Source organism: Gadus morhua, chromosome 6 (genome assembly GCF_902167405.1).
Source record: "Gadus morhua chromosome 6, gadMor3.0, whole genome shotgun sequence".
Taxonomy (NCBI): domain Eukaryota; kingdom Metazoa; phylum Chordata; class Actinopteri; order Gadiformes; family Gadidae; genus Gadus; species Gadus morhua.
Window position 1 is genome coordinate 9,416,898 of NC_044053.1, and position 23,218 is coordinate 9,440,115.

The following is a 23,218-nucleotide window of genomic DNA, read 5'->3' on the forward strand; positions in this document are numbered from 1 at the left end:
GATGCACATTTCGACGATAGATGGCGCTGTTGTTGTATAACGACAAAATTGGGTGCTCTTACGTGTGTGTTAGTGTGTGGTTTTTGGTTCTGTGCGCTTTGTTTTCCAGGTGATCCAGTTGGGTCCTTTCCGCTCTCCGTACAGGAATGCAGACTGCATTACGTCAGTTATCCTGCCAGCAGCGAGAAAGTTTCGTCTGTCCACGGTGATTACTACTATCAGGGGACGCGTTTTTTTATGTATATCTATATATGTATACATATATATCATAACTGGACCTGGCGATTTATTGGTGTACGTGTGGCCGAAAGATGAAACACTCAACGCATCCATAGCCCCACTGCTTCAGAATGAGATATTGCTGGAACCTTTAAAGAGCAGTCAACGAGATTAGATGGAGAAACTGGAAGGTAGGCTAATGCTTTTCACATGTTTGTGCGCTGGATATTCACAAATTTGCTTCGATTTAAGCGAGTGTTGCTCCTGGCTAGTTTAAAGAGGTAGCCTGCACGATGTTGAAATCGGGATGTAGCCTATTTACTTAAAAATTACCTATAAATGAGCTATTTCTGAACATTAAAAGGAAAACCATGCGTATTGCCTAAAGACGGTTGCAATTGTCGCTCGACCGTATTGTGGACATATCCACTCCACGTACCATCACGCAATCACAAAAATGCAATGCTATTTTACATCATTACATTGTTTATGTCTGGCAGACACAGATCGTGGACACCACTGCGCATGTTGTGGAGGACCGATTGAAGACTCTCATCACATGAAGATTCTCCAGGACACATGGCATAACGCCTGCTTCCAGTAAGTTTCTAAACCGTTTGCAAAACAAAAGCTTTTCCATTTTGCGTTCTACAACATGTCCCATAGAGGCCCGACAGAGATGCATCTCGCAGGCATTCCGTGAATGTTTTTGTTTTGATTGACTCAGGAAACGAATTGTATTCAAATACACTCAATTGCTTTATCTGCAGATTGGTATTCAGGTTTGGCATCTGGGAGAAGTTACCCTACATTCCCAGAGGTTTCAGACCTTTCCTTGTATATAAATAGCCCATTTTATTTGTGGGCCGTCCACTTGTCCTAATTGGACATTTATAGTTAGAGTGTGAAATGTAGTTACAGTGATACCCCTTTCCATTTGTGGGCCTTCCACCTGTCATAGTTGGACATTTATAGTTACAACAGAAATGTAGTCATACGTTTGTTTATAACAAGATGCTATAGTCATACCCAATGAATGGAAGTATAGATGGCGTGACCACAGTGGCTAACCCATCGTACAGCGCCTCTGAGAACTCTAATCTCAACTCCCTTCAACTCAAGTACTGCTTCATCATTCAATAACCTGGAATGTAGAAGAGGGCTCTAGAAGAAGTGTGAATTGTCAATAGCTTGCTCGAGCAGACACCTCATCTTCTTTAATACAGACACAAGTTATTTAGTGTAGCCCAATATTTTTGTATCATTTTGTTAGTTGAAGAACTTTCACCAGCCTGACTCAATTATTCACAACTGGAATATGTGCAACTATTCTATAGGCTTCTCCTTGTTTACATGAGGTTTATAATTCTCTTTACAGGGTTTTCAAAATATCTCAATCAGTTAGTAAGTGCTGGGAAGAGCCGAGCGTGTTGAAGTCTTACCTGTACCACGGGTGCTGTACAAAGTGCAAACCCTATTCAAACAAACACAGAATTTCAAGCATCACTGATCACTTGGCACTTAAAATAGTGTTCACTTGTATTTTCTTGCCGGAGGCCAGGGGGTGTGGGTCAAAGTACTTTATTTCCCTATAAGAAACTCAAAACGTTCTCCTCCACCCCCCTCCCTCTCCCTCCATTAGCACAAAGCTAACTAAAGGAACATTCTTTGTGAATGTCACCCGCTGCGTCGCAGCTATTGTCCATTGTTGTGCGCTCAGTGGCAGCCATGTAAAGGTGCCCTCCTGTGTAAACACGGCCAAAATGATGACATCAGCCCAGTTCCAGTAACCCTGAAGGGGGTTCAGGGGGGCCTGTAGGTAACAACAGTAGTAAAGGCCCCTGCCACGCTCCCAGCCGCGGCATTCCTAGACGACGACTCAGAGACCAGGCTTATTCCTCAGAGACGCTTGCGGCGAAGTTGGCCCCTTTTCTCGCTCCCTAGACACCTTGATTGTTCCGGCCTCGCTGCAAATAACGTTTGACTCGGTGCTTCAGGTACTATTACGTACCCATGTTGCCTTTCTGGTGCATGATAACTAGCTTGCTAGTTTCCTGTGTTAGGCAGTATTACGTTGATGCATTTGACAAAAGTGGGTTACACACATTTAGGAAATGATACACACACATAGTCTATTCTTAAGTTGTTCCCATCTCATAGTACTATTAAAATAATGTATTTTAAATGCATGTTTCCATTTAATACATGGGAATTGTAGACCATTAGGATAAAGCGCTTAACTCAAATGGCTCAAGCCGTGGCTGACAGAATAATTCTTAACATGTGGTACATGTATGGTTTCGGTCGCAAGAGTTTTCCTTCTCTTTCACCTCGTCTTCAAGGGGTTCTCGTACAATACACACAGGAAACAGTCTGTCAGTCACCCGAGTTATGAATAATAAGTCATGGTAAACTTGCCAACTTGCCAGCCAGGCTCATATTAAAGGGCCTTCTTGCAGTCTACAAAATTCGGAATTCTCCGCTCTCGGAATTAAAGGAAATGATGAATGTTTACTTTTTTCAGTGTTTATGTTGGCGCGTCCATTGTATTGTCTCTAGCCCGGCCACCTGCATGGGCCCCGTCCTAACGCATACCCTGAAGTGTGTTTGTTTTGTTTTTTTGTCCCAGAGAATCGTTCCTATCTGGTCTTTGATATCTCTGAGGCGTTTGAGTTTGTTTTTGATGTGGAGGGACTGCTGGGAACTGGCTGTCAACAATTGTTGTGTGTTTCACTAGGGAGAGTAAGACATGTTGACTGAGCTAGGCTCTGCGCAGGGGCTTCACTGTGTGTGTGTGTGTGTGTGTGTGTGTGTGTGTGTGTGTGTGTGTGTGTGTGTGTGTGTGTGTGTGTGTGTGTGTGTGTGTGTGTGTGTGTGTGTGGTGCTGCGTGTTAGTTCCTATCCTAAGGCCTTAATGAGCAGGTAGGGGTTATACCTCTTGCCCCTTGACCAAAGGTAGACTCACAGGGTTTCGAAAGCCCTCCCCACTACACTATCCTGGCCCCTGGTCCTTGACATAGACACACGCATGTGAAAGTGACCAGAGGGAACTGTGTCGACTGGAGGAGGATGTATGTGGTCTGCCTTCTGCCACATTATGCATATTTATGTTACGGTTGAGGCGAGGTGAGAGTCCTTTGCAGTGTTATTGTTAATAGGTGCTTCATGAAAGCTATTGAAGAGTTGAGTATCTTTGACAGTATCTGCATGACCGCATCAACCTACCTTAGCAGATGTCACAAAGTATCAATGAAGTACAATATTGCTGATTTTTTTCATATTGAGAATCTGGCATACCCGGCAATGACAAACAAATACACATAGCAGAATCCTGATTCCGGATATAATCATTTCATCTCAAATGTCGCTCTATTTTTCTAACTCGTAATAATTCACACTTTGTACTTTATGCCAATATGAGGATAATCATGTTTCAGCGGTATTAAAGTTCAGTAAAATATTGTTCACTAATGTTAAATAGCCAAGCTCAGATTCAGGCCCAGTTCATGTATTACCAACATATGTAAAAAGCAACTGGTCAGAGTGCTTTGTAGCTATAGGAATCAAACCTAACCTTACTACAATTCTTAAATTAGTTTTATAGAGGCAGTGAGTAATGAATAGGTGGTACAGTTCAACAAACCACCTACTAGATTTCACAGAGGTAGCTCTTCTCAAATGCATTCTAAATTCAAGACAAGAGCTAAAGTAACCCAAGTCAACAGGGGGGCAAATTTCAAGTTAGTGACACTGTCTGTTTTGGTCTGGGTCTTTCCGTCCCGGTTGCTGTGTGATGTCTCCAACACCCCATCAGACATGTTTCTAATAGGATACATGGCTCCGGTCCAGCCGGCTCCTAGGACAGCTTAGCTCCCTAATGTGATCTTTATCGGTGGAAGACTTCCCGCTCCACTTCCCCAGTATTATGCTGCACTGTGGAGCATCAAGGAAGCCTTTTTCCTTTATCCGTGCCTGGCCTGCTTGTCTTTAAAAACAGTGTTATTGAACTATTAAGTCAAGTCAATTGCCTCAGAGTCAATTTGCCCTTGATTAAAGTCTCAAAGGACTACATTTTACAACAGCACCTAAGCTCTCGAAAGGGCAATGGAAACTCCCAAAATCCAAGGGAAGGAACCCTGGGAATTAAAACAGAAACAAAGGTCCCTCCATAGAAACAAAGGTCAAGTTGAACTAAGTAAATGGTAGATAAAGTAAAAATAACCTGACAATGACTAAACTTTGTTTTAATGAGGCCACGTTTGTGTGGCACATTAAAATGGTTATCAGAAGTCTTTAAAGCTAGGCAGTCGCCTTCCTCTCTGGTAGTTCTACATTTAGTGAACATTGTAGGACATTTGTATGATGTTGAATGTGTTGAAGCTGGTCATGCTGCGTCTGATTAATCTAGCGTTAGCGTAGCCCAAAGACAACGATGCCCTTTGTTTGGCATCTACCTCTCCCCTGTCTCCATACCTTTACACTGCATCATTCCACCCAGCCTATTTACACTTGACAGATTAAAAGGTATTTTATACTATATCTATACACTATAATATTGAATTGAGTTAACTTGACCAAAGAAATGTAAATTATCTTTTGACAGGCACTCATGTCTGCCGCAAATCATGTTATAAGCATGAAACATCGCTGCCTTCTGCAGTTATGTCTCGGTTTTCGATTGGAAAAACCTGCAGCATAGCGGTTTTCTAGCTAATATTAAATCATCTCGGAATGATGAGGCAAGGAGAGGAATAACATGTGTTTTTTTTCTGGTAACTTCATCCATCTGGATTATTAAGTGTGACGCAATATTCTTTTGTTGACCTCAGTTGACTTTTCTGTTACTAACTGATCATAAAGCTCTGCTGCTGGTCGAAAGGCTAAAGTCCACAGATGCCCCTTGTTGTGGATGGCAAAATCAATAAGTCTGCAAATAGGTTTGCTCATCCTTTTGATTGCGCTGTGTACCGGTGGCTGAACCTGTTTCCATGCATTTGCATAACGCACAGCAGTTGAGACATGCCCGTTGGCTCCAAGTGTCGCAGCTGCGCTCACCTTCAGCGTTCCACTCTTAACTATGTGAACATTCCGTCTCTGGTTTCACTGTCACTCCTACCTCCCATCAACCCTCTCCCATTAATCTGCTGGTCTTCTCAGCCTGTCATTGTGATAAGAAATAGTGATCGTGACTTCGTATTTCAAACCTGGAATGACATATTTCTTCAAAGTCATGCTGCATCCCCGTATCGCTCAAAGATCTTCAGATTAGTTGTCGGTCAGTAAGCCCAGTGTTCAGTGAGATAAAAGGCACTACGTTAGCACAAAGGGTTCTGTCAGGAGTTATTTTGACCCACATGAGAAACCACTCTGTGGTAAGAGAGCTGCGGGAATGGACAGAGATCTTCCTTGACTTATCCAGGAGGGATTTGCTGCCACAGTAGTGTCAACCCGAAGTCTTTTCCGGCATTTTTCCAACCCTTCTTCTGAAATTCTATTTTAAAATGCTCATAGATTGCGGTCTTCCTTTTTTTTAAGCCCTTTCATACAACTGGTTCGAATTAAGGTGCAGGAATGCAAGTAAGGTGGGGCTACATTTTAGGATGTATTGTTAAGAGCAAGTCAGGATCAACCTGTGTATGTTTCCTGGCTCAGTCTGCTAGCTGACACTTTTATTGTCCTGCGTTATCCGAGGCTCGTAACACAAGACTCCACACGATTCATGGGATGAGCTCTTTCCACCCAAGTTGTTTAAACTTGATCGACATGGACGGAAAAAGTACACACCGTCACCTGAACGGACTTCCACCTCCAGTCGCTGTCAGTCTGTGGTGTATGGCTTCTGGGCTCCCTCTATTTGCCCTTTCACTTGTCCCTCCACACATCCACAGCCCATGGGTATCTTTAACTGTCAAATGTCAACCTGTTCATCAAATTCAAATTGTTATTGTTTTATTGTTGTCCAAAGTTTGACTTTGGACAACTGCCCTTTTTTTTCCCTTCTCTTTTTGGTGTTCCTGCTGTGTTTTTGTTTTTTTGCGGGACTTGTCTGCAGCTCTTTTTGACCCTCTGATTGGTAGGTGAAGTTAAGGCTGGAAGGCATACTGACAAAGTCACAGTTTGTTCTGGTTTGTAGCTTGGCAGTCAGGATTGTACTCTGGATTTGAGTCAGAAATCGTTCAACTCATGAAGTGTCCTCTATAATTCTTTCTTATGTGCCGTTTGTTTTATATACCTTATGTATTTGTGTTTTTAAGGACCCCTCGAGTTCAAGCTTGAGGGGTTGTCCTTCAATAAAACTTTCCATGTGCTCTCTCGCCCTCATTCTTTCTTTCCTTCATTTTCTTTTTTTGATAATAAAAATGTAAGATCCAGGCATCTGCCTACTTGTCACTATCCTATCACGTTTATACAGAATATTGCTCTTAAATAAACTTTTTTGGGATACTTGAGCTATTCTATTCACTTTTTTTCTTGGTTACTTCTTTGGTTTGAAATTTTGAGGAGGGCTGAGTTTCAAGCATTTCTTCGCCATTAGCTTGCTTTTTCTTTTAATGTGCACATGACAATAAACTGGAAATCCCTCTCTCTCCCTCCCTTCCTCCCTCCCCTTCCCCCTGCAGGTGTTCGGTTTGCTCAGACCACCTGACCAACTGGTACTATGAGAAGGGCGGGAAGCTGTACTGTGCCAAGCACTACTGGGAGACGTTTGGGGGCCAGTGCCACGGCTGCTCCCTGCTGATGACGGGTCCTGCCATGGTGAGTGGAAAGGGGGGGGGGGGGGGGGGGGGGGGGGGGCACGTTACAATGTGTAGTAAAGCGCTGTGCAAATGAGCACTTGTAGACTACTTCTAGACGCTCCCATAAAGCTAGAAAACATATCGAAATAATCTTGTGTTTTATGAGACAATTCAGTGATATAACTTAAAAGGCAGCCATGGGTTTGTCTGGACCCCCCCCCCCCCCCCCCCACGACAAGAGCTGTGGGTTGTCTTGTTTGGATTCTGAGGCTCTTCCATCGTGGGGGGGAAGGTTGAGGTTTTTCCCCCTCTAAAGCTAAGGGGGTAAACTAAACTTTTCGCTGTTGGCATTTGTGGGGGGTTGCCAAAGGAGAACGATTAGCTCAGATTACAACAGCCCTTTTAAGTTTGGTTTATTATTATTTTATATGTATGTACATGGACAAATCAAAGAAATTGTTATCAGTACGGCTGAGTTTCATTCACTGCAGTTTGTGTGGCAGAATTTATTAATAAATCAACAAATAAAACCAAAAGTTGTAAATGTGTGGCAGAAGTGCTGGCATGAGTCACCTCATTCCACTTGCTCCCAGGTGTTTGAGATTACTGGCAGCAAAAAATACAAACCCAGCTGCTGTTAACAGGGAGAACGCGTAGAATAGAGAGAATGTATTTTTACACTATGTGAGCTGAGCTGGAAACACAGCGTTAGAGGGGCCCCGACCGAAAACAACCCTGTTGTGTAATGGGTTACCCCCTTGTGGCCCCCATTCACTTCTCCCCTGTTCAGAGAAACACCACAGAGTACACCGCCACCACCACCAACACCCCCCCGACTGCAACACACAGAGCGGTCCAATGGGTAGATGGCAGAGTGGAAGGTGGTTTAGGTTTGGAGTCTGTCCATCACATCGTTGAAGCCTTGATGTGGTGAGAAGTGTAGAGACGCTCGCTGGCGCTGAACAATGGCGTGGCTGGCGTCACCAACCAAGGGAATAATGACACTCCCCCCCCCAGCGCTGTGCTGCTGCTACCTAAATCATAGTGAGCACTGTGGTCGTACAATGACAACTTTATGTATTCGACATCAGTTCCATGACGACGGCGCAAGAACCGCCAAACATAATAAAACATGAATTCTCTGATACTCGAGATGAAAGAGAGCGGGAGCCCTTGTGTGCCAAACAAACACAAACCACACAAACCGACATCAGAATTCAACACCGGTGTCAAAATGTACTTATTTGATTAAGGTCAGGGAAGCTTCATGATGCTATCAAAGACGAGTGACAAGTTGATGGACCGCACCCTTGATTTTGTCTAGAATCGATCCAAACTTCGAAACACAGCCGTGATTTATGGGAACATCAATCATTTGCTCCTCTTTGATTGAGTTTCACATACACTATACAACGCCAAGAGCACCAAAAGGGATATACATGAGTACAGCCACAATAGATAAATAGATAGATAGTGTCATTGCAGTCAGAAAGTTATAACAAGCAGTAAAGGGCCAACAGAAGAGAAGGGTTTTTTAAAAAAAAGTTATTGTTACAGATTACCAGTAGATTAACATTTGAACATGTTAAATGAAAAAGGGGAAACTTTGAGTGAGGGTAGGGATTCAAATGATACAATAAAAGTTAGATTGACCACCTGTAGCTCCGTAGGGGTGAAAAAAGGGTCCTGCCTGTCAAGTCTTTACCGGACTCATAAAACACAAACTAATGGTTTTGGTCTGAGAGTAATAGGGACCAGAGAATGTTTTCCGTTCTTCTTTTTTCAAACGTTCATTTCATGAATAATCACCAACTATTAAAGGGACATCCCAAACATCCAAACTATTTAACAGCTTTCATTGCAACCAGCATTATTTTATTCTTTACTGTTTTATTGTTCTGCAGAGCCTTTTTAATGTTTTTAACCCTACAAAGCAAAGAACATTCTGGGGCCTTCAGATTTTCTGCTGCCATCTTTGCCATGTCTTTTTGGCGGTTGGTTGTCTTGTTAACCTCATAACCAGAAACAGAATCATGGCTACCCCTCAGGGTCATGTGGGAGTATGCACCAATAGATAACGATCTGAAATCTTTCGGAAGCTACATCATCTTGTTCGGAATGAGCAATGTACAACCTTTATCAGATTAGCATCTGTGGCTCTAGCCATCACATTGTTGTTTGTTATCTTATATTCATTTAATTTGATTAGACCTTTCACAGCAACCATTTTGTCAACATAGTTCCATATAGCCTGTATAGAAATGTGTTATATGTGTTATTGCGTTATAATTGTGGTACATACGAGGAACCAAGCCCAGATGAGCTTTCCCTCTCTGTAACCCTTCTCTCTATGTGATGCTAGTTTACCTTGGTCATAACTGTCAGCAGCTGGCCAAGCTTGTGGCTGTTGTGACGGAGATCAGTGTTGACTCGTTGCCTTACAGGGAAGGCACACACAGGCACTTAGATTCATATCAACCCTTTTCCCACTGCAATGACAGACATCCATTCCCAGCATTCTGACTCAGCAACGGTTGTGACTGAGAGGGGAAGGAGCCACAAGTCATTAATTGCACATGTAATACATGACTTATACTCATGTGTGTACAAGGAGACATGTCCTATAGCCTTCCGCTTTCTGTTTTTAGGGCTCAGGGTTTAGATTGGGCTAAGTCTCGGCATCTCAGGATTTGTTGACCCCTAATGCTCAATATACTTGTTTGTGTAAGCTGTCCAACTGCCGTTGAAATATGGTAATTTCGACGGGGTCACTGGTAAGTGCAGGTTTTTTGTCTAATGAAACCCAGAGTTTCCTACCTTCTTTCTTTGTGTCCTTGTACGCCCTGCTTAAGCAAGTCATACAAATGCGCATAAACCCTCACAATCTCAGCGAAGTCTTGCTTCAAAACGGGTTTGTCTTTAAATAAATTTACACTGACCGCAGATTGTCAAATTGTACAGATACCAAATATTTATGGATTCCAGATGCGGTTGTAGTCATTCATGTGGCATTGTGGACCAACTGCAGGCAGCGCAGTATTGGTGGTGATTTGGGTGAAGTTTGAATACTTCCACTGAGCGCTCTGCACACACTGCGGCCAGAGAAACCCAATGTGGGGCTTTGTTCTCGTCCCAAACCGGCCATATTGTCCGTGAGAACACACCATTTTCGTTTTTCTGTGTTTGTGTCACTGAAAACAAAAACCCTAACCCTAAAGCCAAACCCTAACAACTAAAAACCAAACCGTAAAATCGTGCTAGACATGCGGTCATGTCGCATGAGCAAGGGAGAAGAGAGAGTGACAGTGTTACTTAATTTGCCTGAAGAATAGTTGTTGAAAGGGGGGGGGGACATGTGGGAGACTAGCGTGAGACAAGCGACCGAGGGGGGTGGTGGGAGAGAGTGGGAGAGAGAGAGTTCCGCTGACATCATGGCTGGCTTCAGACAAGCAGCCTCAGTCAGACAGACTGGGAGGTGAAAGCAGGTGTTACCTTATGCATCACAGCCCCGCCTTCCCCCCCCCCCCCCCCCCCCCCCCTCACCCAGCAGCCTGCTGGGAGGATGGGCTGTGACACGCAGCCAGTGAAGATAACACTGCAGATGATCGCCCAGCACTCATTAGGGCACATGTAGCTCCAGGTCCCTGGAGTCTAGCAGAATGAAGACGTGGCCCTTGTGTTTTTGTTTGCAGGTGGCCGGGGAGTTCAAGTACCACCCCGAGTGCTTCGTGTGCCTCTGCTGTAAGGTGGTGATCGAGGACCGGGACACGTACGCGCTGGTGGAGCGCTCCAAACTATACTGGTGAGAAGCCCGTGGATACAGTGGGACCAGTGTTCCTGGGACCAGGAGACCTTGTTGTGCTGTGGACATGTGGGACCATATCGGCCTGGTTTTACAGCGTTTCTGGCCCAGCAGGGTGTTTGATAGAGTAGTACCGGTTGACTAATAGCCATTCACTGCATCTTTTGTTAACATAGTTATACAAAAACATTATATTTGTATTTTTGTTTTGTTTTGTTTTCTTATTAATTATTTTTTTAAGTTTCAACCATCCTCAACTTCTTATTTTATTATCGTTTATCAGATTTTCAAGTCTTTCAACTAAAGCAAACCAACATTGAAAATTAATGCTGTGAATTGATTTATCTTTGGAAATATATTAACTTATCTTTCCTTGTACTATAAGTTTATTGATCAAACACTGCTATCCTAAATGATCAGTAAATTGATTTTAGATGCGCGTCATTCAGGAGGACAAAGGAGACATCCCAGACACTACTAGACTATCCTGTGTCCTATTGCGATCGTCCGCTGTGTGCCTTGTTTCCATGACGACCTCTCCTCTCTCCACTCTGGTTGTGCAGCGGGGACTGCTACAAGCTGGTGGTCCTGGAGCCTGTGCTGGAGAAGCACTCGTCCCAGGACTCTTTGCTGGACTCCCTGCCCCACACGGTCACACTCATCTCCATGCCGTCTGCCGCCAACGGCAAGCGGGGCTTCTCGGCGTCCGTGCAGAGGGACTCCAGCAGCTCTGTGGCCAGCGTTCAGGTCAAAGAGTGAGTAGTGATGACCGTCACAGTGTGCTAGCCGGCCTGAGGTCCTCCACTCACTCACTCACTCACTCACTCACTCACTCACTCACTCACTCACTCACTCACTCACTCGCTCATACTGCTTCAAGCATTCTCTCTCACACACATGATAATGTGTGGCTAATGCTTAACAGAATGAGTAAAAGCTGATTACGTGGTAGTATAACCCAACAGTCAAAGACGGATCAATCATAATTGGAAGGAATAAGACAAACAGATACAATAAAATAACTGTAAATGACCAGGAGAACTTTACCAGTCAGGGCCAATGTTAGGATTAAAGGTCAAAAATAAAAATGTCATAAAAGGTAAACTGCAAAGTAGCAGGAAGCTTAAGTTCTGCTCTCCTATTCCCTCTACAGGGAGCATGTGAACAGAGCTCCCCCAGTCCTCAGACGTGCATAATTGCACGTCTGTTAAATAAGCGTGTGTGTACACGCCTGCAAATTACACAACAAGTTTTCAGGGTGTTGTTTGTATTCTTTGTTTGCCAAGCGTAGAGTTAGTACAGTAGTTCTTTCCACATATGATAACCACATCGTGCCATTATTTTAAGAGACTCTTTATAGAATTACTTACACCTCTGCTCCGATTCAGGGTTCGAGGAATGCTCATCAGCCCGGAGCTCCGGAACGCCATTCATGTGGGAGACCGGATTCTGGAGATAAACGGTCTGCCAGTGGCCACACTGTTGGAAGAGGAGGTGGGTTAATGCAAGAGAGAGGTCTTTTACGCTAGCTATTGCCTACCCACCGCAAGTATCGTGTGTGTGTGTGTGTGTGTGTGTGTGTGTGTGTGTGTGTGTGTGTGTGTGTGTGTGTGTGTGTGTGTGTGTGTGTGTGTGTGTGTGTGTGTGTGTGTGTGTGTGGTTTTCATTTAAATTCTCACTCCCTCTCTGCCACCACAGCTCAATGGGTTGACCAACACATACCTTTTGTTATGCCGAGCATTCCTTCACCTGTGCTTTCGTCCAATGGGAGAGGGCGGTCACCTGGAACTGCTCCAGTTAATTGGCACTGCTTCATCATTAGACACATTCCAGTTCTGTGTTCTGAACCTTATGTCTGTTATGGCTGTTCCCACACATTCACCTGCTCACCCCTGGCGCATTACTATCATTACTCGCATAGGTTAATTTAATTTAACTTACATTCCTCAGATGCATTGCGGACATGGTGTATAACTCTCTTTGATTTGTCGTTGCATACCGTTCTATCTTTGTACTCGAGACAGACGAGAATGCCAGTAGGATGATCAAACATACTGTGTTCAAGTATGTTCCTTACATCACCATTCAGGGCAAGTGAAGGTGGAATTCATAGAAAGTAATTTACTGTAATCCTTCATTCAACACTACAACACTTTGCGGTGTTCGAGTAGAGTCTGTTTTATTAACAGCCTCAGCTGCCCAAAGAGCTGCACATGCCCACACCCTAAACTAAACCCCTCTAAAGCACAAGGGGAAATAAACTCTCCAATTAAGATGCAGAATTGACCGCACACCCATACATCTGTTATTGCACCTCTCTTTTATTCCAACCAATGTATTGCTCTGCTGTCCATCTACAGTAGCCTTTCCTTAAAAACAAACGCATGTATGCATGTTTCCTTTATTTAAAAAAAGGTGCTCTCTTCTGATTGGTTGCGCTCAGGTCGACGCCCTGGTCCACCGCACCAGCCAGACGCTGCAGCTGCTCCTAGAGTACGACCCGGTGAGGCAGCGCCTGGACCGGCTGAGGCTGGGCTCCCCCCTGGACCAGCTGGGGGTCCCCGCCACCGGCCGCATGCGTCTCTCCTCGCCCTCGGACGCCGTGCTGGAGCGGGCGGACGTGGTGGACAACAGCACCCTGAAGAGGCGCTCGCTGAGGTGCGTGCGGAACGGCCATCCCGCGAGCCAGCTCTCCTCTGAGGCTGTCAAGCCGGCTTCCATTACTGAATCAGTTACACTCCCTCCAAGGCCCCGCGTTTTATGAGGCCTTCTCACTCTTAAGCCCTCCAAAGGCCAAGAGAGCGAGGCCAATTCAAGGGAGGGAATCCACAGAAGGTTCTTCTGTTCTTCCAGGGCATGAGGCATGTTATGAGGGCAAAATGTGCTAACGTTGGCAGACTGAAAGGATGTGGGCACTGATGGCAGGAGGAATACAACGGGGATGGAATGATCGGATACCAAGGTTAACAGCTCATTATGAGCTAGATACCTTCAATTTATTTTAAATTACGTACATTCCTGACTCTTTTGACCAAAAGTGGTATGTTTGCAGCTCTAAAATATCTCAGACACATGATGGGTTCAAGTCTGATCAATAAGAGCAAGAGACTCTGCATCAGCTGACGGTTAAAGGGCAGGGGTTTTCCATTTGACGCATGGTTACACAGAGCTGGGCCCTGTACCACGAAGCTCGCTTAGAGGGTTAGCGAGGTATGTTGAGCTCCAAGCCTGGGTTAGTTGTACCACGAAAGTCGATCTCTTTTAGCGTCGCTGTATCACCATGGTGACTTATGCTCGCAACCAAACCTGGTCGGGAGCAGTTTTTCGGCTTAGTCTAGCCGGAGATCGGCTAGTTAAATCGGCGTGTGCAGCTTCCTAGCCCCTCCTCTGACAATGGCGTCACCATTTGTGGGTGTTCCCGTGGACCCCGGCGCACTTCTCGTACAGGCGTCTCTCCGGAGACAAGGGTTTTACGGGACAGAACCGATCCCTTGGCTTTGTCTGACGATATTCAGATTTCAGACTTTATTGTCATTGTGCAAACAATGAAATTGGGGTTCTTCATGAGAGATACAGATTCTCATCAGAGGGTGTTCGTTATTTGATCGTCCTTTTGGACCTTATGTAGACAATGATTACTGTTGCGCATTGTGTCTCAGTGACAGAGTGCTAGAGTGGAGGTAGCACGTCAGTCTTGAATTTCTGCGCGGGGGGTTCGACTCCCAAGTGACGCGAATTTATGTGAAGCTTAAAAAGTCCTAATTCTCATGCATATGGAATACTTATTCACAAAAGCTTATGGAATTATATTTTTGTGCTTATTTCGAACTTGAACCCATATTCTCAAGGCCGTGCTGGCACCACATCTATGGGGGTAAGATGCATGATGATAGACCGGCGAATTTGAACCCCGGTCGCTGGCGTTCGGGTCTTATACTAATCCACTGCGCTACAGCCGCTACCTCTCAGCGGTCGAAAACATGCGATACATTTCTTAAATAGGGTGTATTTAAAGTGAATTCCCTAAATGATTGAATAAGGCAGGATGGACGTTGCTTATGCATTTTTAAATCATCATCATTCTATTTGGATTAATGGCGAACAATTCTGCATTTGGCATAGTTATTTTACAGACAATATGCAGAATCTTTTCACTTATACTCATATAGACTAGGGCCCGACCGATTTAATTGGCCGATTATAGCCTTTTTGAAAATAATCGGCATCGGCCAAAAAGACGCAGATTACAACCGATTTTTTTTTTTCTTTTTTTTAAATGTTATTGCGCTTAGCATCCTGCAGATTGCGCTCCTACTCGCCTTGCTAACTAACAACTTTAGCTGGAGTAAAAAAGAGGAGATTGAATTTTACCGTACAACATGAAAGCACGCTCGCTCAGGCAGCTGCGCGCTCACCTCACCAATGTACACAAGACGCGTTGTTTGAGCATGTTGTGCCTATTTTTCTTTAGGTCCCAGGCCATGTTAATTTGTTATACTGTAGACTCTAACGGTGAGACCATACTGCTCAGCACGCACGTGTTAGTCACTGCTCACGAGCACAGCACATTGGGAGTTAGTTATTAATTTTACATTTTACATTGCACTCATTTTTGACTGTAAATGTATTCTAAAACATTCAAAGGTTCTGAATTCAATTCACATATTCGTCAAAAGTGTTTAAAGTATATTTAAGGTATCAAAAACTACGTTTTATATGCTTATATATCAAAAATCAATATCGGTCGGGCCCTAATATAGACTGCTTGATCTATCGTAAAGGTGAGAAAAATGACGCAAAAAACGCCCCTTTCACGTGAACGCGCACTGAACCTAAAGCGGAAAACCTGGTTCAACTAATTGAATCTAAAGTGAGCTTTGTGGTACAATTTAACTCTGATTGCGAGTTGCGGCTCTGTCGAGCCAGGTTTTCCCAAGAAAGCCTGGGTATGTTCAGCGAGCTTCGTGGTATAGGGCACTGGGCTGGAGATGTGTTGTTGTTGTTGTTGTTGTTGCTGACGGTGGCTCTCTCCTCCAGGCGTAGTAACAGCATCTGTAAATCCCCGGGGCCCGTCTCACCCAAGGACCAACCCTTCCTATCGCGGGACATCGGGCGCTCCGAGTCCCTGCGTTCCTCCAGCAGCTGCTCTCATCGCATCTTCCGCCCCTGTGACCTGATCCACGGCGAGGTCCTGGGGAAGGGTTTCTTCGGCCAGGCCATTAAGGTGAGGGTCCGCCTGACCACGGCCGCCATTTTAGAAACGGCTTCTGTTAACAGGCAGTGTTGGCTGTCGCCATTTTAATTTTATAATAAATAGCCCTGTATTTAATAATAACTCTGTTGTTTCTGTAATGTCTGTGGCATTGTGGTCTGAAGTTTGAATTGGATTTCAGTTGGATCTGTTTTTTTATTTATATTTCAAAGTGCATTTAACTGCACAATGGCAGTTAAATGTGTGTACTGTTTATTTTCTTAACTGGGCATTAAACACAATTCCCATAAAAACTAATTTTGTCTACTGAATCTGGCAGGTTACCCACAAGGCCACGGGGGAGGTGATGGTGATGAAGGAGTTACTGCGCTGTGATGAAGAGACACAGAAGACGTTCCTGAAGGAGGTCAGTCATTTCTAAAATTGCAGTGGCAGTGGCATCACAGCATCGACAGCAACAAGAATCATCGTTGTCAAATCTTCCAACAAATTAACTATCTTCCAAAGTAATCATTAGGATTCTTTGACATAGGATTTGAATTCAAAATCCTACACAATGTACGTATATCAGTCTAGAACAGGATTTCCCTCTACGCTGTTGGGGCCTGGTCAGTATTCTGTAGGTTGAGGCTTGGACCTCATGACCGAGTTAACAGAGCGGCTTTCACACGCCCCCTCTAATGAAGCCTCTTCTATTTAGAGCTGCATTGTACCACAGCGCGGTGGCGCCACATGTACCACACCAGTCACGGAGCACTAAAATGATCGATGATAGTGAAGGACACTTTAACGAGTTCCCACCTGGACGACCTGGAGTCCACCAGCTGAATTGTAAAGTTTGACCTATGACCTGTGTTGACCTTAGGTGAAGGTCATGCGGAGCCTGGAGCACCCCCATGTGTTGAAGTTCATCGGCGTCCTCTACAAGGAGAAGAGGCTCAATCTGATCACAGAGTACATCAGGGGAGGGACCCTCAAAGACTACATCAGAGACATGGTACGATGCTGTGTGTGTGTGTGTGTGTGTGTGTGTGTGTGTGTGTGTGTGTGTGTGTGTGTGTGTGTGTGTGTGTGTGTGTGTGTGTGTGTGTGTGTGTGTGTGTGTGTCTTGACCAACAGATTGGCATTGACTTTACAGAGGTGTGTGTGTGTCTCTCTTTCTCTGGCTGTGGAAAAAATGTAGGCTGGCCCAGAATGAGCTCTCTGTCTGTGTATGTATGTGTGTGTGTTTTGTATATATAAATGTGTGTGTGTGTGTGTGTGTGTGTGCGTGTGTGTGTGTGAGAGGAGACCTAAGTTGAACCTTGTAGGCCGCTGATGAAAGCCTGTATAGTTTGGCTGGCATGTGAGTGGGCTTTGCCAGGAAACCAGAGTACACGTAGAAAGTGTTCCCAGGTGGAAGATCCCCTCCCCCTCCTCCTCCTACCCTCCCTTCCCCCTCACAGCCTGGCAGCGGGCCAGCGAATCATATGGTCCCTGAGTAGCAAAGGGGCTTTGGACCTTGTGTCGTGTTTTGAAGCAAAACTCTTTTAATTCGCCTTCAAATGTGACTTTTCAGATGCAAGGCAGAACCCCAGATTATGTGTTTTATGCCTTTTGTTTTCTTTCTCCCTCCCCCCCCCCCCCCCCCCCCCTCTTCTTTCTCTCGCTCTGTCTCTCTCATTAAAATGACAGGACCTGTTTCCATGGGAACAGAGGGTCAGCTTTGCCAAGAGCATCGCGTCTGGCATGGTGAGTTGGTTTCCTGTCCAATTAGACTCCCTTTTTGGAGTTGCTTATAGGACTATACCATTCTGTGTGATCAAACCACCGTAAACATCCGTCATGGTTTTGCTGAAACATCCGTTACCAATCTCAGTTATTGTACAGTTTCTGCCGGAGAGAATCGTTTAGCGTGCGCGCGCCTGCCATGAATGTAAACAATGCCAAGATAGCACTTTCGTCTTTTGGAAGCATTGTACTCCGTCAGGAAGGAGTTTGTGGTGTCGCCAACAGCGAATCGCCATACGGGTACTTTACAAATGTCTTAACACAAAGACAAAAGTACGATATTGCCAATGTTTACAATTGTAGCTGGCGCATTCACACAAATTCTCTCAGGCCAAATCAGAACATCAAAGAGATTATGAATATTGGTAACGGTTGTTTTAGAGAAGTCAGGAGAGGCGGTTATGTCGATATGATCCCGTCGATGTCCTCCCAACGTGTGTTGTTGCTGTTGTTTCATGTCGCCATCAAACCCTCCGCATGAATCTACCATGTATTCAATCATTCAATTACAGACATGCCAAAGGATCGCCGCGCATTCGGTATGTGATGTTTGTTGCCCTTTGTTGTTGTGCTTAGGCCTACCTTCATTCCATGAGCATCATCCACCGCGACCTGAACTCTCACAACTGCCTGGTTAAACTGGTAGGGCACAAACTACTTCGGACCAACACTCCTATCAACACATGTTAATGTGCATGTCTATTTAATGTATTTTTGTCTTAAATGGCACTGCTTCTGCAGCGCTCTCACTTTTAAATCTGTCTTAAATCTGTATACTTGTTTGCATGTGACAAATAAACCTTCTTGAAACTTGAATGCCAATTTTAGTTAAAAAAAAACACTTATTTCCTTGTTGTCGCGGTGTTTCCCTTTTTGAATCGTTGTTTATTCATGCGTGCTTCCCACTCCCTGCTCCGAAAGGACAACACGGTGGTGGTGGCCGACTTTGGGCTGTCCCGGCTCGTTGTGGAGGAGAAGGTCAAGCCCGTCGAAAAGCCCACCTCAAAAAAGAGAGTGTTCAGGCGCATCGACCGCAAGAAGCGCTACACGGTGGTGGGGAACCCCTACTGGATGGCCCCGGAGATGCTCAACGGTGAGCGTCAGAGCAAACTCTGGAGACCCTGAGGCGCCATGCTTCATCCCGTCTGTGATTTCAATAATGTGATGGCGATTGTATTTTGTACGTCCCGGCCCTTAAAAATAGTACTTTTTGCATTGTGTAGCGTCTTATCCTGGCTATCTTTGTTGCATACGGTGAATGGGTTAACCTAGCAGTTGTAAGTTCTTTGCACTTATTTCTATGACTGTCTTTACTGTACCAACGGTGATATATAGTGTTGTTATTCTTTCTCCGGACAAATCGACTTATTGTAAGTCGCTTTTGATGAAAGCGTCGGCTAAATGCCCTTCATGTAAATCTATAAATGTGATGACAATTGTTTCACGTTCTCCCTTTTCTTTGACTCTAATCTCCAGGGAAACGCTACGACGAGAAGGTGGATATCTTCTCCTTCGGGATCGTGCTTTGCGAGGTAATGGCTGGTCCTAAATTCTAGCACGCTTAACACTCCATTCTAGTCGGATGTCTCAAGACGCCCAAACTGCGGTCCAGGTGGATTAACTGTTTGTCTTGTTTGCTCCTGTTTTTTTGCTTCCTCTCCAGATCATTGGACAGGTCTACGCCGACCCCGAATGCCTGCCCAGGACTAATGACTTTGGTCTGAATGTGGAGAAGTTCTGGGAGAAATTCCTTCCTGAAGACTGCCCGCCTGGTTTCTTCCCTCTGGCGGTGGCCTGTTGTAACCTGCTACCAGACAACCGGTAGGTGGACCTGGCCATCGATCAGTCAAACTCTATTTATATGGCGCTTTCAGTGTGGCACAAGTGTTTAAAAGAATAATAAAACAATGCTATTCACAGAGATACATTTGAGAGGTAGATTTAAACGAAAAAGCTTATACACGACTTGATTACATTTGTTAATTAGGTTGATGTAAAATGTTTTAAAACTAAGCTTTTTAATCAATAATGGCAATGGGTTTCTGCTTAAAATTGACCTAAACAACCCCAAATTAATCCAAATGATAAGTTCTTTGAGCTTTCTTGACAGTTAGTGGTTTGTATGTAAGTAGTAGGTGTTTGTCTTCTGGGAAGCTTTAACTGAGGGGACACGTGTTGTAGAAGGGAACAGACTGTATCGCCGCCCAGCGTTCACCCTGTCTGACCTGGCAGCTCTCTGCTCGGTGCTGCCCCAGGAACCAACAGGAGATAGCATCTCAGTTTCACCCTTCAGATTCCTATGACATGATTGTTTCCCTGTGTTGTAGACTTTGCTTCCGTTATTTTAACCTCAGGCGTTCTCTCTTTTTCTATTTCTCTATTTTTCTCTCTCGTTTTCCCTCTCTTTCTCTGGCTTTCTTTTTCTGTATTTAATTATTCATTGTTTTTTTTTCTTGCTCAGACCCCCGTTCCAGAAGCTGGAGGACTTCTTCAAGGCCATGGCCCTCAACCAGGAGCTTGGCATCCCACTGCCTGCTGAACTGGAGGAGCTCCACCAGAGTCTGTGTCGAGATCAGGGGCCCAAGGACGGCGCTCCAGTCACCGGTCAATCCGTGGGCTCGGGTCAGGCCTTGGCCCCGGGCGCGGATAGTACCGTGGCCCCTTCAACGGGTCAGACCGTGGCCCCGTGCACAGATCAGACCGTGGACCCCGCAGCCTCGCCCCAGAGCTCCACGATGACGGGTGACGACAGCCCATAACAGACGATGGCCAATCAAAGTGGAGCTTTGTTTAGTCAATGAACAACGGTGGACTTCTGTCTTTTCCGTGGCCAATGAGGAAGACTGAGAAAAAACTGGATCGGCGCATGTAGCCATAGCCAGCTTCCTAAACGGACCGCCCCCTGACTACAAACAAAGTAGTAGTACCCAACCTTACAGCCAGCTATCGACAACGCCACTACGACCTTACTACAATCTCACAGCAACCTAACTTCAAAGTTACAGAAACCTTAGTGACTTCTAAGAGCACGCTTAACTGCAACCTTACTACAACCTTTCAGCAATTTTACTGCAACCTACCTACAACTGTTCATCAGCGTTACTGGAACCTTACTACAGTCTTCACAAACCATTATAGCCACCTGTCTACAACTTTACCACAACCTTATTTTACTAAAACCTTATGGAATCATTCCAACGATCATACTACAACCTTACAGCAACATTCCTGCAACCTTCCCGTAATCCTGTCTGCATCCTGACTAGAACCTGATTACGATCTTACTATGCGCCCTGACGGCTACCTTGACAATACGATTAACCGCCCTCCTGCCTACAATCCTGAGCCAAACATAACTTTATTTGGCTTGTGTTCCATGTCTCAATCATGTACCGACACTTGACCAGTTCTGTCCAAAGACCAACGAGGAATCTTCTAATAGGGTGTAATAGTGTCTACTATGTGAGGAATGCAGGTGAGTATTCGCCCAGCAGAGAAACCCCAACATGCATTAGAAATATCTAGTCGATTGGAAGGTCAGAGAAAGAGCTGAAGGCGGGGCTTATAAAGGAATTTTGTTTACCGACGAGACGATTGGTGAACCAAAGTAACATTGGTTGAAAAATAGTGTCATGGAAATTTGCATTGGTGGCTTTGTTTTTCACCTTGAAGTGTAATATAATGACCAACAGTTCGATTTTACGATGAGTACAGTGTTGTAGGAAATCTTCTTCTGAATTTTTAAGGAAATGTTTTAATGAGCCTTATTGTTGAATTAGTTTTTTTTCTACATTCAACAACGTTTTTACCAGATATTCACTGTTCTTAGGAGCCTTTAGATCAAAGCAGATTTTGCCACTAAAGTTAACAGTTTATGTATATACTTTGTTAAATGAATGCATTTTCTTCTTACCAATGTTTTCATGAAAAACAGGGTGGTTGGTTTTTATAAAGGACTTATTTAAGTTGTGGTAGGAAAACTTGCTGCTGATCATTTGAGAGTTCTTGCTTAACTGTGTTCTCCAAGACGCTGTACAACTTACTAAAGAGATAACGTGTACAAACTGGATTTATACCTTTTTTCGTGTAAAGAAATGTATAGAGATGTGTGTATATACGTATATATATCTATATATATATGGTTCTAATTTTAAGGATTTTTTTTAATGGGACTAATGGATTTGTAGATTTCGAGACAATTTTGTAATTATTTTTGCTAGCATCTTAAGGTACGGACTTGCCAGATTCAACCACTTCTATCACTGTACTGATTCTGTAATAAACCTTTTTGAATTAAGGGTTGGCCTTGTGTTTTGGCTGCTAAAAACACATGCACATTATAATATTAAGAGAATTGAAATGAACAGTCAATGTGTGTGAGAAGCTACCTCCAGGGTTAGCGAGCTGCACATCCCTTGAAGGAAATTACAAAATGATTACTAAGTAGGATTTGATGAGCGGGAAACCAGTGGAGGCTGCAGGAGACATACAGTGACAACAGCCCGTGGCACTGCAGGAAGAGAACTCCGTGCCTTGATGGACCCATCAACAGCTCCCTGAACAGAGACCCAGCAGTGACGGCAGGCCAGGGCTGGCAATTACTTTGTCCTACTGGTCCAGAGACCAAGAGGCCATTCAGTCAAACGGAATCGTCAAAATGTTTTGAAAAACAATGCCCGGTTTATAGATCACCGTCTTCCTGTGTTTCTTAAAAATACAGGAAACAAAAAATACTAGAAAAGAAAAATAAGTACAACATATTTAAAAACGTACTTCAACTTGTATACCTCAGAAGATCAGTACACTGATCATCTGATCATCACTGACCAGAAGATCAGTACACTGATCATCTGGGGCATGCTGAAAGCCGAAGACATTGTGTAGAAATATAAATATCACTCTAGAGGAAGAACCAGTAAGCCAATAAACCCTTAGGTGTCAACTGGAAATTGTAAGGGAGGGGCTCCGCTTGCATCCGGAAAATGGTCAGTAACGGTCATTGCGGTATGCCGTTAATCGGCAACGTCCAATATGTTTCAAGCTTCGGGGAAGACCAGAACATATGCAAGAGTGTCCATATTAGACTTCCACATTAGACTTCCATTTAAGGTGTTCATGTTAGATATTCAGGGTAGGTGTCCATAGTACACGTGCCTGTCAGATGTTCAGGATCCATTTAGATGTTCAGGATCTTGTTGTTAGGAGGCATCCATGTAAATAAATCAGGTTATGGGTCGACTTTAGAAGTCCCAGATACCTAAATGTCAGCTTTGGCATCCATGTTTCATGTTCTGTTTCAGTGTCCCATGTTAGCTGTAAGTGGTGTGTTTCTCTGCTCTTGCAGGTTAAGAGCCGGCGAAGCCAAGACCACCTCTTTTTTTTCACCTCCACAGTCTGCAGACCTTCGTATGTAGGCCATCACAGGAACCTTTCTGACTGTAAAGGACACCGGACTCGTGGCCTGTGTGATAGGCTGTT

At 44.5% G+C, this 23,218-nt stretch overlaps 1 protein-coding gene across 1 annotated transcript; it reads left to right on the forward strand.

Moving 5' to 3' along the window:
- Positions 1-44: 44 nt before the first annotated feature.
- Positions 45-22,037, forward strand: limk2 (LIM domain kinase 2). Its single transcript, XM_030359056.1, has 16 exons — positions 45-410; positions 720-819; positions 6,840-6,975; positions 10,649-10,758; positions 11,322-11,513; positions 12,147-12,252; positions 13,202-13,416; positions 15,796-15,982; positions 16,290-16,376; positions 16,836-16,967; positions 17,645-17,701; positions 18,317-18,382; positions 18,662-18,833; positions 19,217-19,272; positions 19,404-19,561; positions 20,202-22,037. The coding sequence occupies exons 1-16, from the start codon at positions 395-397 to the stop codon at positions 20,497-20,499; spliced, it is 2,088 nt and encodes a 695-aa protein (XP_030214916.1). The 5' UTR covers positions 45-394; the 3' UTR covers positions 20,500-22,037.
- Positions 22,038-23,218: the final 1,181 nt, after the last annotated feature.